Source organism: Poecilia reticulata, chromosome 14 (genome assembly GCF_904066995.2).
Source record: "Poecilia reticulata chromosome 14, P_reticulata-male-v2, whole genome shotgun sequence".
Taxonomy (NCBI): domain Eukaryota; kingdom Metazoa; phylum Chordata; class Actinopteri; order Cyprinodontiformes; family Poeciliidae; genus Poecilia; species Poecilia reticulata.
This window is the reverse complement of record NC_088843.1, coordinates 4,006,016-4,021,609: the sequence shown is the minus strand read 5'-3', so window position 1 is coordinate 4,021,609 and position 15,594 is coordinate 4,006,016. Positions and strand designations below refer to the sequence as shown.

The 15,594-nt window shown below is 37.6% G+C and overlaps 1 protein-coding gene across 1 annotated transcript; it reads left to right on the top strand.

Annotated features, from left to right (window-relative positions):
• The first annotated feature begins 134 nt into the window (after positions 1-134).
• On the top strand, positions 135-13,866 carry LOC103475384 (four and a half LIM domains protein 1-like). The gene is made up of 6 exons (XM_008426959.3): positions 135-294; positions 10,592-10,771; positions 10,856-11,030; positions 11,858-12,027; positions 12,130-12,316; positions 13,165-13,866. Exons 2-6 carry the CDS (start codon positions 10,616-10,618, stop codon positions 13,317-13,319), a joined length of 843 nt encoding a protein of 280 aa, XP_008425181.1. The 5' UTR covers positions 135-294; positions 10,592-10,615; the 3' UTR covers positions 13,320-13,866.
• The last annotated feature ends 1,728 nt before the right edge of the window (positions 13,867-15,594 follow it).

Here is a 15,594-nt window from a genome sequence, read left to right as displayed (position 1 = left end):
TTCTGTACTGTTCATACTTTGGACTTATATTTTTGTCATGTTACAATTACAAACTTCAGTGTGCAATTCCAGTTTTTAGGAACGTGCTTTTATTTTGAAAATCCTCTGTGCAATTGGAGCGCACTGTCTTTTATTTTGAAGGTGGCGCTGTCCGCCTCGGTCAGAGTCTGGCTTTGCTGTCGGGGTCCGACTCTGCCTTTAAACCGAGGGACGGTGTTGGGGAAGCGGAGCTCCGCAGCCTCCGGAACCGGGACAGCAGCTCGTTCAACGCCGCAGACGTCACTCCGAACCCGGGTAAGATCTCTGCAGAGTGCCGCTTACTTTTAACTGCTGGAACTGTGCATCATCCCCAACTAAAACAGGTTTAGCAGAACAGACCAGTTACTGCAGGCTGTGCTTTTACAAGAGCCTAAACATGTTTGAGGAAATGTAATATTTAGTTTAATAGGTTAATAAGTGGTAAAGTGGTATCTTGTTTGTTTACAAGCATCCAACAGAGAGTAACAGATAATGTGAGACAAACTCTGTCTTCCTATTTAGTTAGTTATGACCTCATCCACGCTGCATTGCTAAAGCAGCATTTTGATATCCGGAGAGGAAACTAAAGACTTTAACAAGTTCGGGCGTTGGCTGTCTGTCTCTGTAAGTGTGTGTGTGCGTGTCTGTCTCTCTCTCTGTGTGTGTGTGTGCGCTGACTTGTTAAAGCTGCTCCTGAAATCTGTTTCCAGTTAGGAAGTCTCCTTTTCCCCCCATCCTATGATGGAACCACTAAAACTAAAAATGCTTCACAGAGGTCAATTAAAATTCCTGCTCTGCTATTTTTCATTGCATTCCCCTGACTGTGTGTGTGAGTGTGTTTAAATCCATAAGCATTTAAGTGATGCACATGGCCTCACTGCGGCCTCTTCATGCTTAACTCAACATGTGTTTTTCCTCTGTACTTTACAGTAGGAATGCAACGTTATCCTTTTAGAGACATAAACCCACAGTTACTTTTAATAAGGTGGACAAAGGGTCAGATTTTTAAGTAATGTTGTCAAGGCAAACCCCCATATGAAGCTGTGAGATGTTGCAGAGTAACGACCAAGTCCGATCCCACACCAAAGGGCCACAGAGTGTTATAAATTCAAGCCGGAGTCTGCTGTGTTTAACTAATCCAGTTCTGTAAAAGACATGCACAACCCCATAAAACTTTATGTATAGATGGACTTGTCTTATGTCATGTTTAAAAGGTCAGAATTTAAATATGGTTAAGCTGTGTGTGTGTGTGTTTTATATTATTCCCAAATTACATTCTAGCGGAGTCTTTGATGGGTTTCTGAAGCTTTAAAGTTTCTTCTGTTTGTTGTTCTTGACCTGCAGCCATTAAAGTCTGTCTTCATGTCTTGGGTGATATTTTTTTGCCGTGCGTTATGCAACAGGGGAAAGAAGCAGGGGGATGAGTAATCAATCACACGTCTCCATCCGTTGTCTATACTCACTTGTCCTTGCAGGGTTACAGAGGGAGGGTGTGTATCAGCAACTTGCCCTGTGATTGACTGAAGGTTGCCAGTTAATCACAGGACAACGCGGAGATACAGAATCATTTATGCACACACTCCTTTTTATAGAGCTCAGTTAATCTTAAAAGTTTTTGGATTGTTGGAGGCAGACAGAGTTGGAGAAAAACCATGCATACACATGGAGAACATGCAAAAAAGCCCAGACTGGGAATTCAATCTGGGACCTTCCTGCTGCAAGTCAGCAGAGCTACCAACGGCTCCACCATGATGCAGACTGCTAGCTAATACAGAATAAACCAAAATATTTTCAAAGTGATGTTGGGAAAAAATCTGTTTCTTATCTTTGACGACACATGACTAATTAACAAAAGCAACCAAAAAATAGCAAAGAGGACTGTTTTGAGTGAAAACACTACATCCAGACACAAAGAGAAAAAATACCTTTCAGAATGATTGTGACAGTATTAATTTCTGAGACTAATTTTATTTAAAATGAGTTGAAGTGCAAATACTACAGTTGTGTGGAATAAAATATCTTTTTCAAAATATAACACGTCCAACATGAAAATGAGGAACTGAGCCATTCTTCTTGTTGCTTAACCTTTATAATGAGGAACAGTCCTTATTTTTTAGCTGAGTCTTCTAACGATGGACGATATGGACGTAATATCTCACACAGATAAGTTGTGATATGTATTTATTTATTGCCTTTATTTGGCTTTCAAATATCAACTAAATTACTTCACAAAGTCACAGTTGTTCAATCACGTTTCTAAAAAGCATGCAGTACTTACATTTGATCATAGCTTGGAACATAAATGCAGCATTTAATGATGGTTTTATGGAATCAACATTGGAAAATAATACAAAAAGCAACTGGAGCTCTCCCAGTAGTAACTGCCATCAGTTTAATAGATTTGAGTAACTTCATGTTCAGTAAAACCAGATTGTAATTCATGCCCTGTTTTTTTAAAATGTACACTTACAAGGCAAGTCTGATGATTCTAGGTGGAACCTTATGTGTCTTAGTGGAAACTATTGCTAAAAAAAAAAAAGCATTGAAACAACATTTTGTTCACCTACCTGGCAGAGTGTTACTAAAAAAAAATCAGTTTTGTATGATTTTCAGAATTGGGATTTAAGAAAAGGAAGCGAGACGAGGTTGGTGTTGTTCTTTTTTGTGGCTACAGGAGCTTTTAAATGTAGTTAGACTCAACCAGGCAGGTTCTACTGATCATTTACTAGCTGTAAATTAATACTCAACAGATCTGAACATGAAGATTATCCACTCCCGTGACTTCTGGCACTTGACTGAAAATATTTCACGTTCCCTTTCAGCTAATTGAGAATAATGAAAATGTGTATCAGTAGCACAGAAGTACATGAAAAGTTTTAGGGCATGTTCTCTAAAAATCGGCCTGGATATGTTTTTTTTAAATTAGCGAATATACAACTGGAGGAATGGTTTAATACTGGAACAATGTGGAGCCAAGGAAACTGCTCAGATAAAAAAAAATAACATTAAATTCAACATCAGCTTTAAACTTTTGAAATGCCGTCAGTCAAGGCTGCTTTGGTGTTATTGTGGCCAGAATCTCTCTAAAAATATCACAAAAATCAAAGAAGCTTAAGTAAAAACATATATTTATCAGTTTTTTCAAGTTTCTTGGTCACAAACTGGAGAATCTGGAGCCGAGACAAGAGAATGTAACTCAAGACAAAGTGGGATGAGATTCTGCTAAAGCCATCATTTCCATCTCGGAGAACGGCTCAGATCTCTTGTTCTACTGGAATGTGGACTCACCAGAGCCAGATAAAACAATTATTCCCATCTTTCATTGTGGGGTTATGTGTTGCACAAATGTTTGGTTGAACTTGCTGCTCATTTTCAAACACTTGTGTATTTATTTTTAAGATAGCATGATTGGAATCAGGGGTGGGAACGCTCTCAGTGTGATGGTGGGCAGTTAGAGAAAGCCTGCAAACCTCGGAGGCTCTCTGAATATTTCAAGTATTGGATCAAATGACACACAGAAACCACAATGTTGCTGGTTATTATTGTGTCTTTGTGCTGCTTAGCATTTTTAACCATATGATCTACACTGAGCAAAAACACATCCCTAATCTTTTTTACTACACAGAAATGCCGTAATATCCAGTTTAAACCATTTTTCTTATGACTATGTAAATAAAATATTTGGATTAAAGAGTCAAATGCATTATTTACAAATTTGTACATGTGAAAAATATATTCTGTTAGCTAGAAAATGCTAGCTCTCTGATTTAACAATGTTCTGTGGCGAACTGGTTGCAGTCATAAAGACTCTCAAAGGAATTTGTGAGGTAAATCTTCTGCTAGCTTGCAAATGCTAAAGCTGAATGTTTTCCAAATAACTATCAAACTCCACAACGAACAGACATGAGGTTTTTAACACTGCTGACAGTCACTGGAATTTGTTATGTTATTTTTTTCACTAGCTAGCACTTGCTAACATGTCTGTTTTTGCTACAGTTGCTAGGCTATTTCAGGCAAGACATGAGGCTTGTGAAGATGCCAGCTGACAGCTGTAATTTGCATGGCACTCAAGTAATTGTACAGTTATTAGAAATTTTTTACCAAGCTGCTGAAAAGAGCAGGCCAAAGCAAAAACAAAGATACTGTCAAACTTCTGAGTAGTTGCTGTTGCATTTAAAGTGAGTTTTGGTGATTATGCATTTGACGGTTTCAAGTAAAAAATAAAGGTGTATTTAGCCAGCTTTGAAACCAATCAGCTTCCCACAAAGCATAAAGACCTCATGCAGCACTCCTGATTTGATTACACGTGATTGAGCCCTCATAAAAATTTTTAAAAAACTGGCAAGGGAAAACCACAAATCAGCACTCTTTGATATCGGAGAGAAAAGAAATTTTCTCCAAGGAAAATGACAGGATTCCTGGCAGTAAATTGCTGATAATTTTCCACTGAGGCATTTCTTTAAGCATTGAGTCAAAAATTACCTAAACAAATAAAATTAGCAGCAAGCAAGCATGGACACATTGTCTTTAAATTGCCACACATAGCAACTGTTCAAACCGTGAACTTGTTTTACAGCAGACTGACCAAAGCTGTTTTTTGTCACACCGAATGTTTGGGAAAAATACTGTCTGTTTGGGAAAAATACTGTCTGCTGGAAGCTTGTGGTAGGAATCTGCCTGGCTGCTGACTTTACAAAAGACAGGTTGGGGCTGTGATCACCTCCAGTTGTCTAAGCTGTTTTCAAATTAAGTTGCTATTTTTTAAACTAGAAAATGATTGTGAAATGAATCTAATCTTAGTGCTCCACATTGATGAACAAATCACTGAACTCTGTACAAAGTTACATCTGTATTATGCATAAAGTTATGAAAAAGTTGTGATCTGTTACAACTTCAATTAATCTATTTTTATTTCCATACTACGGAACAAAAGATGCATCATTTCTCTCTTTTGCAATCCGCTGCATGACTGGGTGATGATTCCTCCTGTCAGATGTTCTTGTCTAAAGTTCAAACAAGTAAAAACAATATAGACTTCTTTTATAATTTAACCCCTACAGTTCTTTGACTGAGCCGCCAGAAAATCTTTGCATATGACAATTGCTCTAACCTGTTTCCACCCCAAGTGTTTGTTTAACCTTTGCGGCCACCTGCAGCTCAGACTGAATGAGCCATGAAGACTCAGGATTAATGACATGGCGACGCAAACAGTGAGCTAAAAAAAGTCAGGTTAAACACTTCAGTGTGTAGCTGGATTGTGCCAGCCTCAAGGTTCTGATGGAGACTTCCTGTCTTAGTTTTTCCACCACATTCTTCAGCAATAAGCTCATACCAGCACACACACGCACACACACACGCACACACACACACACACACACATGCACACACACGCATGCACGCGCACACACACATGATTTGTCCAGTCACGTTAAGTAGCGTCATTCTTTCTTGGCATGTTTCTTCCACAATATACTTTGTCACACATATTGCTCTACTACCGTTAATGACATGATGTCAGCTTTTTGGACGTGTCACAGCAGAATCATCTGACTTTTATGCAAGACTTTAGGTTAGTCTAGTTACAGTCAAATTTTAAGCGAAATGCAAGACAGAGGATTTCAAGAATTCAGATGGATTTCACACTTTAACACCCAAATTCTACCATCTATATCTCTTAAGAACTTAATCCAACCTTGACAGACAAAGAGGATTATTTATTATCCAAGAAAAGGTAAAAATCAGCAATAAAACACTTTTTAGCCACACATGTATCCCCGAATCTCAAATTTCACATTAAATCTTGCAGCACTTTTCAGTGATTGTCAGCTTATTTTTAAAGTCAGATCTGAACCCAAGATTACTCACTGCAATTCTGACTTGAGCTGAGTCCATTAGAAAAGCAGAGATTGTTTACAGAGGGCGTACCTAAAGAAAAAATGCAAAGTTAACCACTATGTGGGCGACAAAAAAGTGTTTTTAAACCACCTTTATTTTAACACAGGCAAGCCGCGACGATGTAACTATTTGTTTTGCCCTCACCTGTGTGGATACTGGCTTCTTGTCAGCCATTGTTTGAGTCCCATCAGATAAGATTTTCACATAGCTGACTACTATTCATCATGTTGAGGTCTGCAGCACTGAAAACTATGCAGTATTTCATTTCAGGCTGACACTTTCTCATTTTTTAAAATGTAAAAACAGCAAATACTTTTTTGAAAATTAGCAGAGGTGAAGACTGAACGAAAAGCGGGTAAAAAGAGCAGGAAGCCAGCCGTACCTTCTGTCTACACTGAATGGATGAGGCGCCTCACCCACTCTACAAACGAAGCGTCTTCTTTTTCCTTTAATAAGTAATGAATTGGCAGATAACTAAACAGAAGACTTGAGTCCACTCACAGTGATGTCATCCCCAGTTTATTGTCTATGCATGAGACGTTTGTCACTTCTGCTAAAAGCACATTCAACCTAACTGAGGCTAAAACAGCTCTGAGTAGCTGAGAAAGTTATACTGTACTTACTTTTTTAGACTTTTTGACTTTGTTAGAGAGTTTATCATTTCTATTGGGCAACTACTAATAACAAAGCAATGTGGAAAAACGATCTTCTCTAAATCTGCTGTGGTTGACCTGCCATAGAGACTGCGGTCTGGTCGTAATCTGGTTAACGCTACATTAGTTAAAGACCAAATCTTTAGAAATCTCAGTGGAGTTTATTGCACTTTTACCTGGAATTACTTTACTAATTGTCTGGTTTTGAACTTGCATCATTTTAGCTTTCTAAAATTAAGATTGTTTCTGCATAAATATGCATCACATTAGAAAAAAAGTGACAGTTTTTTAATAAAAAAGAAACAACTAGTGATTTACACAGATACTGTGTTCTTATTTAGAAATAGTTTCAAATGAATTCAAATTCCAGAACCTCGTCCATGTAGAATGCTTAGTTTGCATTGAACCTGTACACTATTATTGCCCAAAACTAGTTTTTTTTCCACTTCCCAAAAGAAGAGTTTCTCATACTGTCGTTTGCAACAACACAACCACTCAGTCAGAAAACAAGGGAGGAGAGACGAATGACAAATGCAAGAAATGTGAAACTCATGACACTAATTCCATTGTGATTGTTTTCAATGTTCCAAGCCAAGAACATTGAAAAGGAAATAATCTGGGACAAAAATTCCTTCGAAATGACTTCATCCAAATAAAGCAGCACATGTGCAGGTATAATTCACATCAGACCTTCAAGTGCACATCTTAAAAAAACCCCCCAGCTAAAACATCACTGAGCAACGACAAAACAAACAGCTAACATTAACGTAATAAAGTATTTACTCTTAAAGCTTTTTTTGTTGCATGAATTAAATATTGTTTCAGACGACATTATTGCATGTCTTTGTTAAAGAACAAAACTGATGTTGAAGGTTGGTATTGATTTTAGTCTTTTTTACTAAAAAAAGCAAAAATCAAAGAACAAGGAGCACTTTTTTAATTCAATTCGAGATGACAATGACGTCTAATTTTTTATTTTGACCTACATACAACATGCTTACACATAAACTACTCACTGGTAGATTATGTGGCTCTATTCCTAGTTTTATTCAGCCACCTAAATCGTGTAACAGACGTCTAGTAGGTCACTGTGGTCATCTGTCCCCGACTGTCATCTGTTAGTCCCTAAAGCCAAAAACCAAACCTAAGCTTTTGCAGGCTTTACTGAGAATTTGTCCCCAGTTTTAAACGTTTGGGTACCATCTTCATCCTCCTCCTCCTCAATCTGCTCCAACCAGAGTTGCTACGTCCAGAAGAAGTTGATAGATTGTGGGAGTGGCTCATGTCATACGTGGAGCGTTTGTGTGTAGGGTCCATCAAAGCTCTGTCAGCAGATTTCACCACACGTCATACCAGGCATTCCTTCATGCGTTCACCTCACTGTGTCGACACAAGCACAGCTCTCTCTCTCTCTTGCAGCAGCTTGGAGAATTCCTTGCAGCAAGCCAGCATAAATTTGATGCGGGAAATAACGAGGGAACAGGCTGCAAGCATCTCTAACCGCATCCTTGTTTTTTTTATGCCTTTTCTGTAGCTGTGATTTTCACTTCAAAGTGTTTTATTTGCCATCTGAAGTCCTAACCCTGTAATCACAGCTCTGTGATCAGAGTTATGGTGTTCAACATGGTGATTTTGGTTCTGTGCGAAGGAAATTTATTACTTATACGGAATATTTTAAACACAGCGGATTTTATATGATGGGAAACTAAGTCAGTTTATTTACAGAGAGAAAGCATTAAGATGAAAAGGTTTGGACAACTTCATAATATTACCAGAGTGGGGCAATGACTGGTTACATTTACTTGAGTAACTTTATTTGAAAAACTTCACTTTATGGAGTATTTATACTATGCTGCACTTTTACTTGAGTAATTTTATTATGAAGTACCACTACTCTTACTTGAGTAAAATATCTGGATTCTCACTGAATAAAGAACAAACATGTTTCAAACAAAAATTCACCAGACATAGACACACAGCTGCAGTTTTTGTTACAGCTTCAGACATTTTTTATTGAAATAAACTGATTTAGAAATTTTATTTTTGCTTGATCTTGTTATTTTTTTGTCACTTACATAAATTATTGTCATTTTTGGTCCTTAAAATACCAACTTTCCACTTTATATTTTGGTGAGTTTGATCATGACATTTTTAAAAGATTGATAATTTGATCTGTTACTCAGTACTTGAGTAGAATTTTTTACCAAATACTTTTTTTTTTTACTTTTACTTGAATAAAAATATGTTGAAGTAGTGCTACATTTACTGAATATTACGTATTGTGAAGGAAATGTTGGAGAGGACCAGAGCTGAGTCTAAACAGAATGGAATGACATAATGATCGAACACACCGGGGAGTTCTGTCTTCAAGATGTTGGTAACAAATGATTAAAGAAAAATGCTGGGAATGCAGAGCAGCGACTGCTCAGCTGACCAGAGGATCTGCAACATTAAAGAGGCGCAGAGGTTTCAGAGTCACACCGCCTTGTGGGACATGATTCAGTTCAGTGGTGTGAAAAAGTATCTGTGATGTGAGATGCTTATTCTTTGACAAACCTTCATGTTGAGCCAAGATCACTGACTTTGAGGCAAATGAGGCTTGCAGAGCTTTTAAGCTGTCCTGGGTTTTCTTCTAAAGTAGTTCTGCCGCTCCATTAGAGGTCACATGACCACCATGGTTTCTTTATATGCAGGTAATGATGTCCGTCACTCAGTGGAGGCCCGACACCTTAGAAATGACCCTGTAACCTTTTTCAGAATGTTGCTGAATTTATTTAATTTTAAAACTCAATTATGCTGGTTTTACTGTTAAGCCCACATTTCAGCATCAAAAGGCTTTGTATTGATCTGATGCAATAATCTAAACTTTAATCATATTTTCATTGGCTGTGGAAAAATCATTATAACTCACATTAATAAGCTCTTCTCTATTGTACAATGCAATGTGTTTCACTTATGAAGTGGGTTACTGAAGTAAGTTATTTTTTCATAAAATTTTAGCTTATTGAATGGTTGTTTATGTTTTTAATTTGATCGCTTTTCTCATTTTTAGGTATGACAGGGCAAAAAATAAATGGATTTAAAAATCAGAAATGGGCCATGTCGCAACCTGTTATTGTTAAACTGGATCTGGGTTAAAATGCAAAAGATAGCAGTAAAACATTGTTTTTGCAATGTGCAAACACAGATTTAAAAATCTGAGTGCAGATAATCTAACCTCGGTGTTAGAGATTTTAGAGATGATCAACGTTGGTGAAATTCTGAAAAAACTGCCAGAACAATCTAAAAAGTGCTAAACATATTGAATTAAAGAAAAGTCAAGACAAGAATGAATAAAAGCACTGAAGGATTCACAAACTGATGTTCAGAGGATGAAAAACCACAAGTCTCAACAAAAAACAGATTTTGGATTAAAACTGGACAAAAAAAATCATAAAGGTTAGAGCCACAGCAGACGAGCATTAACTCTCAAGGCTTAACTCACTTTTGACTGCTGCCAGATATTTTTCATCTGTACAATGATTGATTTATTAGATCTACTTTTTCAGCTCAGTGAGTCTTTATCTGATCAGAGGGTGTGAACCGTTTGCTTCTCTGTGACACTTATGTGAACCACAACATTTTATGTCCACTTTTTATGAGCTTCTTCAGAGATAAGTTACCTGAAATACAAACCAGCTGCACATCTAAGTTGCGCATACAAATCTTTCTCTGTGGTAATGCACGAGTGTCGGGGTAGTGATAAAGTGTGTCCTATAAAGTGTTCCAACAGCGCCTCTGTGTGGACATTTTGGGAAAGGTTTGTCCTTATACAAGGCTGGGAACAGATGGAGCTGTGATGATTAAAAAACAAAATACATATTTACAAAAGCAATTCAAGCATCACAGATGAAGACACTCAGACATGAGCTGTTATTCTAAAGTTAGCAATGTGTTTTACAGAGAATAATTAGGTTTTTGTAATAGTTTTAAAAAGCTGATTCAATGTCAATAGAAATTGTATTTTGTTGCTCTTCCTGCTTTAGGCCTGACGCTGTATCGTCGTGACGATGGCAGACAGCTCCCACTGTTTCTACTGCCGGGAGGACCTGGGCGGGAAGCGGTTTGTCCGAAGCGAGGGGAAGCCGGTGTGTGTTCGCTGTCACACAAAGTTCTGCGCCAACTCATGTGCAGAATGCCACAGACCCATCTCAGTGGAGACAAAGGTGTGTTCTCCAGATGGATTTGATCGGGTTTGGGTTTGTACTCCTTCATGTACCGCTTGAGAAACTCCCGTTTTCCTCCATCAGGAGCTGAGCCACAAAGGGCGTCACTGGCATGAGGAGTGTTTCCGCTGCACAAAGTGCTACAAGCCTCTGGCCAAGGAGCCGTTCAACACCAAGGATGAGCGCATCATGTGTGTGAAGTGCTGCTCCAGAGATGCTGCTCCGCGCTGCCACAGCTGCTATAAACCCATACCTGCTGGTATGACCAATCACAATTCAAAACATTATTCGCTAAAGCGGAAAAACTTTGGAAACTATAGTCTGGTTCCATGGATCAAATCACTGTGTCTGAAACTTCTGCTGCTTTTCAGTGTGGACATAAAAAAAATAACATGTATTATGTAAATGTTTTTTTCTTCTTTTCTGGTATCCTTCCTTCCTCTTTTTCTTTTGTCACATTACTTCCTTGAGTCTTTTCTTCTTTGTTCTCTTTAACCTTGTAAAGAGAACAAAATAAATTAATTACCTTTCTTTTTCTTCCTTGTGTCATTCTTTCTTTCATCTGCTTCTTCCTTCTTTCTTTCCCTTATTTCCTCATTCCACTACTCTTTCTGCCCTTTCTTCTTCAGTTACTTTTATTGGCCATTCTTTCCTCCATCTGTATGTACACTTTGTCATTCCATCCCTCCTTCTCTCCTTTCTTTTTGCCATGTCTCCCTCCTTTCTCACTATCTTTCTGTATCTGTTCTTCCATCCCTCCTTATGGTTTTTCTTCTGTTTTTTCTGCTAGACTCAACTTTTTCCTGTCTTCATAGGTGAAGTTGTGAAAATACCTGTCATAAATTAATTATTGCATTTTAAAATGGACAACTTTGAAATCTTGAGTCTGGAAATAAGATAAATAATTTTATGAAAATTGTGTAGAACCCCACAGGTCATCAGTCCCCTTGGTCATTAGTTAAATGACCAACTACTTTAGTCACTTAAATGAGCTTAATTGGAGCAGAAAACCACCTAAAGCATACAGGACACTCCTGCTCTAGTTCATTTGGACCAGAATGTGACATTTCTCCTAATCTCCTGTAGGCATTGAGAGCGTGGCATACAAAGGAAACTCGTGGCACGACGAATGTTTCACCTGCTGCAGCTGTAAACGACCCATCGCATCGCAGAGTTTCCTCTCTAAGGGAGATGATGTTTACTGCAACCCCTGCTACGATGAGAAGTTTGCCAAGACCTGCGTCAGCTGCAAAAAAGTAATTTATTTAAAATAGAGGAAACTTTTTGTTTTTGAATCTGATCTGACTGAATTATCCCCTTAATTTGACCGTATCACTGCTGCTGTTTTTCGCTTGCAGCCGATAACGTCCGGAGGAGTGAACTACCAAGAGCAGCCGTGGCACAGCCACTGCTTTGTGTGCAGCTCCTGCTCAAAGCCTCTGGCTGGGACCAGTTTCACCACCCACCAGGACCAGGTCTTCTGCGTCGACTGCTACAAGAGCTCAGTGGCAAAGAAGTGCAGTGGCTGCCACAACCCAATCACAGGTTGGCTGAAGTTGAAACTCTTTCTGCTAGACACGACGAAAGAGAATCAGATTTAACCAATTTAAATGTGCTTTTACAGATTTTAACTGAAGGCTGATACCTGTGGTCTTATAAAATTATAGACAATTAGAAACATTCTTTCCTCTGTCCTGGATTAGTATACGTTGCTCCAAAACCAAATATCTGATCTGTTCTGCCTAATATTAAAATCAATAATCTGGTAACCTTAAATTAAAGGTGAGATCAAACCTAAAGTTGCTCAAACCAGTAAAATCTGGTCACAGAGACAAAAGAATACCACAAAGTGGTGTTCCACATTAATATTAATAACAACAAAACATTTTATTTATAAAGCACTAAGACGCTGACGTGATGCTGCGGCTACTAGTGACATCTAGTGGTGAACTTCTAAACTGCAACCAGCTGTTTTTGCACAATGATTAATATATATTTATATGTGATTGAAAAACAATACATAGTTTTCTGAAATTTTTACAGATAAAAATCTGAAAAGTGACTGAAATGTTTTCCTTTGTGCAACAGCTTAAGATCAGTCATGTTGGATGGAAAGTATCTACTAACTTTGAGGCTACAAGGTGACAAAATGTGCAAAAGTTTAAGGAGTATGTGTGTTTTTAAAAAGCACTGTCAAATTGTTATGAAATCTCACATAGTGATGGAATCCATTCCAAACTCCTTCAGGTGTTTAACACACATGATAAGAAGAGATGTATTGACAGAAATGTGAAGGCTTAGAGTTTTCACATATTGCACCACTGTGACAGCACACACACACACACACAGGTTGAAAAAGCTCAGTCTTCGTCTCTGCTCTGCTCTCCTTCCAGGTTTTGGTAAAGGTGTGAATGTTGTGAACTTTGAGGGAAGCTCCTGGCATGAATATTGCTTCAACTGCAAGAAATGTTCCCTCAGCCTGTCCAACAAACGCTTCGTGGCTGAAGGAAAAGACATCCTCTGCACCACCTGCGGCAACAAGGAGTGACGGACAGAAATCAATCTTCTGTTTCCTAACCACTCAGCCTGTTTTTACACAACGACAAAAGTCCACATTTCAACTTGTTGTTATCTAATTCTCTTGCTTTCAAGGATGGAAGGACATTGAGACCTTCTGGTGCTCAGTGATTGTTTGACGATGTCTGTTTTTCTTTAAAAAGGATTGATGAGTTTCTATTTTGATAAAGAATGCCTATCATTCAGCACACAACCAGCATGAAACCAAAGTTTACTTTGAATGCATTTTTTGGGTTTACTATCCTGCAGAAATCAGTAGAGATCAATATATAAGTATAGTTTAAACAGTATTTCTTTTGTTCAATGTTTGTGTCTTTAATGCCTATCACTTGTTTTCTTTTTTTTATTTTATTAATGCCATCCTGGTGTCAAATAATCAGTGTCAACATTATTTGTAAAAAAAAAATAAGAGCGCTTTTTAAACTTTTATTCACTCTATGTAAACAATAAATTCATCTTAAATTGAGATGTCTTGATGTGTTGCTCAAGTGAAATGCAATAAAGCTTCTACAAAACAAGTTTGGGATTTGCTTTCAGTGTTTTAGCTGGTTTTACGTTAAAGTCAATGTAACACAAGCAAAGGAAACTTTTTTAAGGTTTACTATATATGTAGTTTACTATTTAGTCACATTTATGTGACTAAAGTAGCGGTGAAGTCGACTGTCGTCTCCATTATTCCAATGTCTCCATCAGCATGGCTAAAGTAAATGTACAAATGATATTTTTGTGGTCGGGTTAATTTATTTGTCAACTTGCATTTTATCTGCTCACTTAGAATCCCCACCATAAAAACTATATCAGAGAAATTGATGAAAAATCTGTCTGCCTGAAAACTTGTGTACTGATGTAGGTATACAGGATGAATGTTTGTCGAAACCAGTAACATTTCAATTTATGGTTTTTATCTAGCAATAGTTCACGTTTCTCTGAACTACACAAAGACAGAGAACATACGCCTGCTGCTCTTCTCTCTTTATTGTGTGGTCATAATTACACAACCTGAACCAATCAGAGGCAGACACTGCTTCACCCACCGCTTCACCCCTCCATCAGCTGCTGAGAACCTGAAGGAAAACGCATGTGAAAGGTTTTCTTTTTGCCGTCTTGGGGTTTGTTTTAACGGTAAGAACTGTTTTTTTTTTTAAATCTGTGAAATACTGGGTTTATTTTGAGGTGATTGATAAGAGTCAATATTATTTTATAATAGTGGGGGTAAATATCTACAGCTATATTTTACCATATGTATTAAAAGTGTTTATTATTAAATTACAATTAATTTCTTCATTTTTTTTTAGATTTGAGATGATTTTTTTACATAAACAACTGGCTTTGTTCCTGGCTGTATTTCTGCTGAGAAGCCGAGCCGTGGCTGAAAAGCGAGGTAGGAAATGTGATCGATAACCACAAGTTATTCTACAACAATGAATGTTTTCATAACACAATTATAGCAAAGTATTTGTGGCATCTCTAAAAGTCTGTTTCAGTACTTCAGTTCGTTAACAGTAAGGTCACCGTCTGCGAGGATGAACTCAAACACACGAGGAACAGTTTCAGCTGTAAACATGTCATAATAATCCAAAGCAAACACACACATGTGAAATGTGAATGGTGATTCTGGAAACCAACATGGGAACACTCTGTGTGTTCAAGTAAATTATTTACTGACTTTTATTTTGTTCAAGTTTCTGGATGTACATTTTTTGCTTATTTTTTTGCGTAGAAATTTTACACGACTTTGTTTGCACTTGTTTGCTTTTCTCAAATATCAATGCAAACAATAAGCAAATCAGATTAAGACTTGGATAAGCAAGACAATCTAAGAAGTAAACTCAGGGTGGCATAATTATTTATTATAGGAACTTCTTAAATACAAAAACAAATTCCTATTTGTTGAATTTGACACTAGGATTTTTTTTTCCAGTTGTAATTTCTGCAACACTCAATAAATTTTTCCTCTTTATGACAGAATTCCTAAACATTTTTCATTACAAGACATATTTTCAGACTCAAATGTCTTTGAAACTTTTTTGATATTTCTTGGAATAAAGTCGTGGACATTTTAGTGTAAAAAATGTCCAATTTGCAGGTTCCACAAATAATGAAACACTTTCTGATTTTCAGAACAGAAGAAATGTTGATATATTTATTTTAGGGGCTGCACAGTGGCGCAGTTGGTAGAGCTGTTGCCTTGCAGCAAGAAGGTTCTGGGTTCGATTCCCAGCCCCGGTCTTTCTGCATGGAGTTTG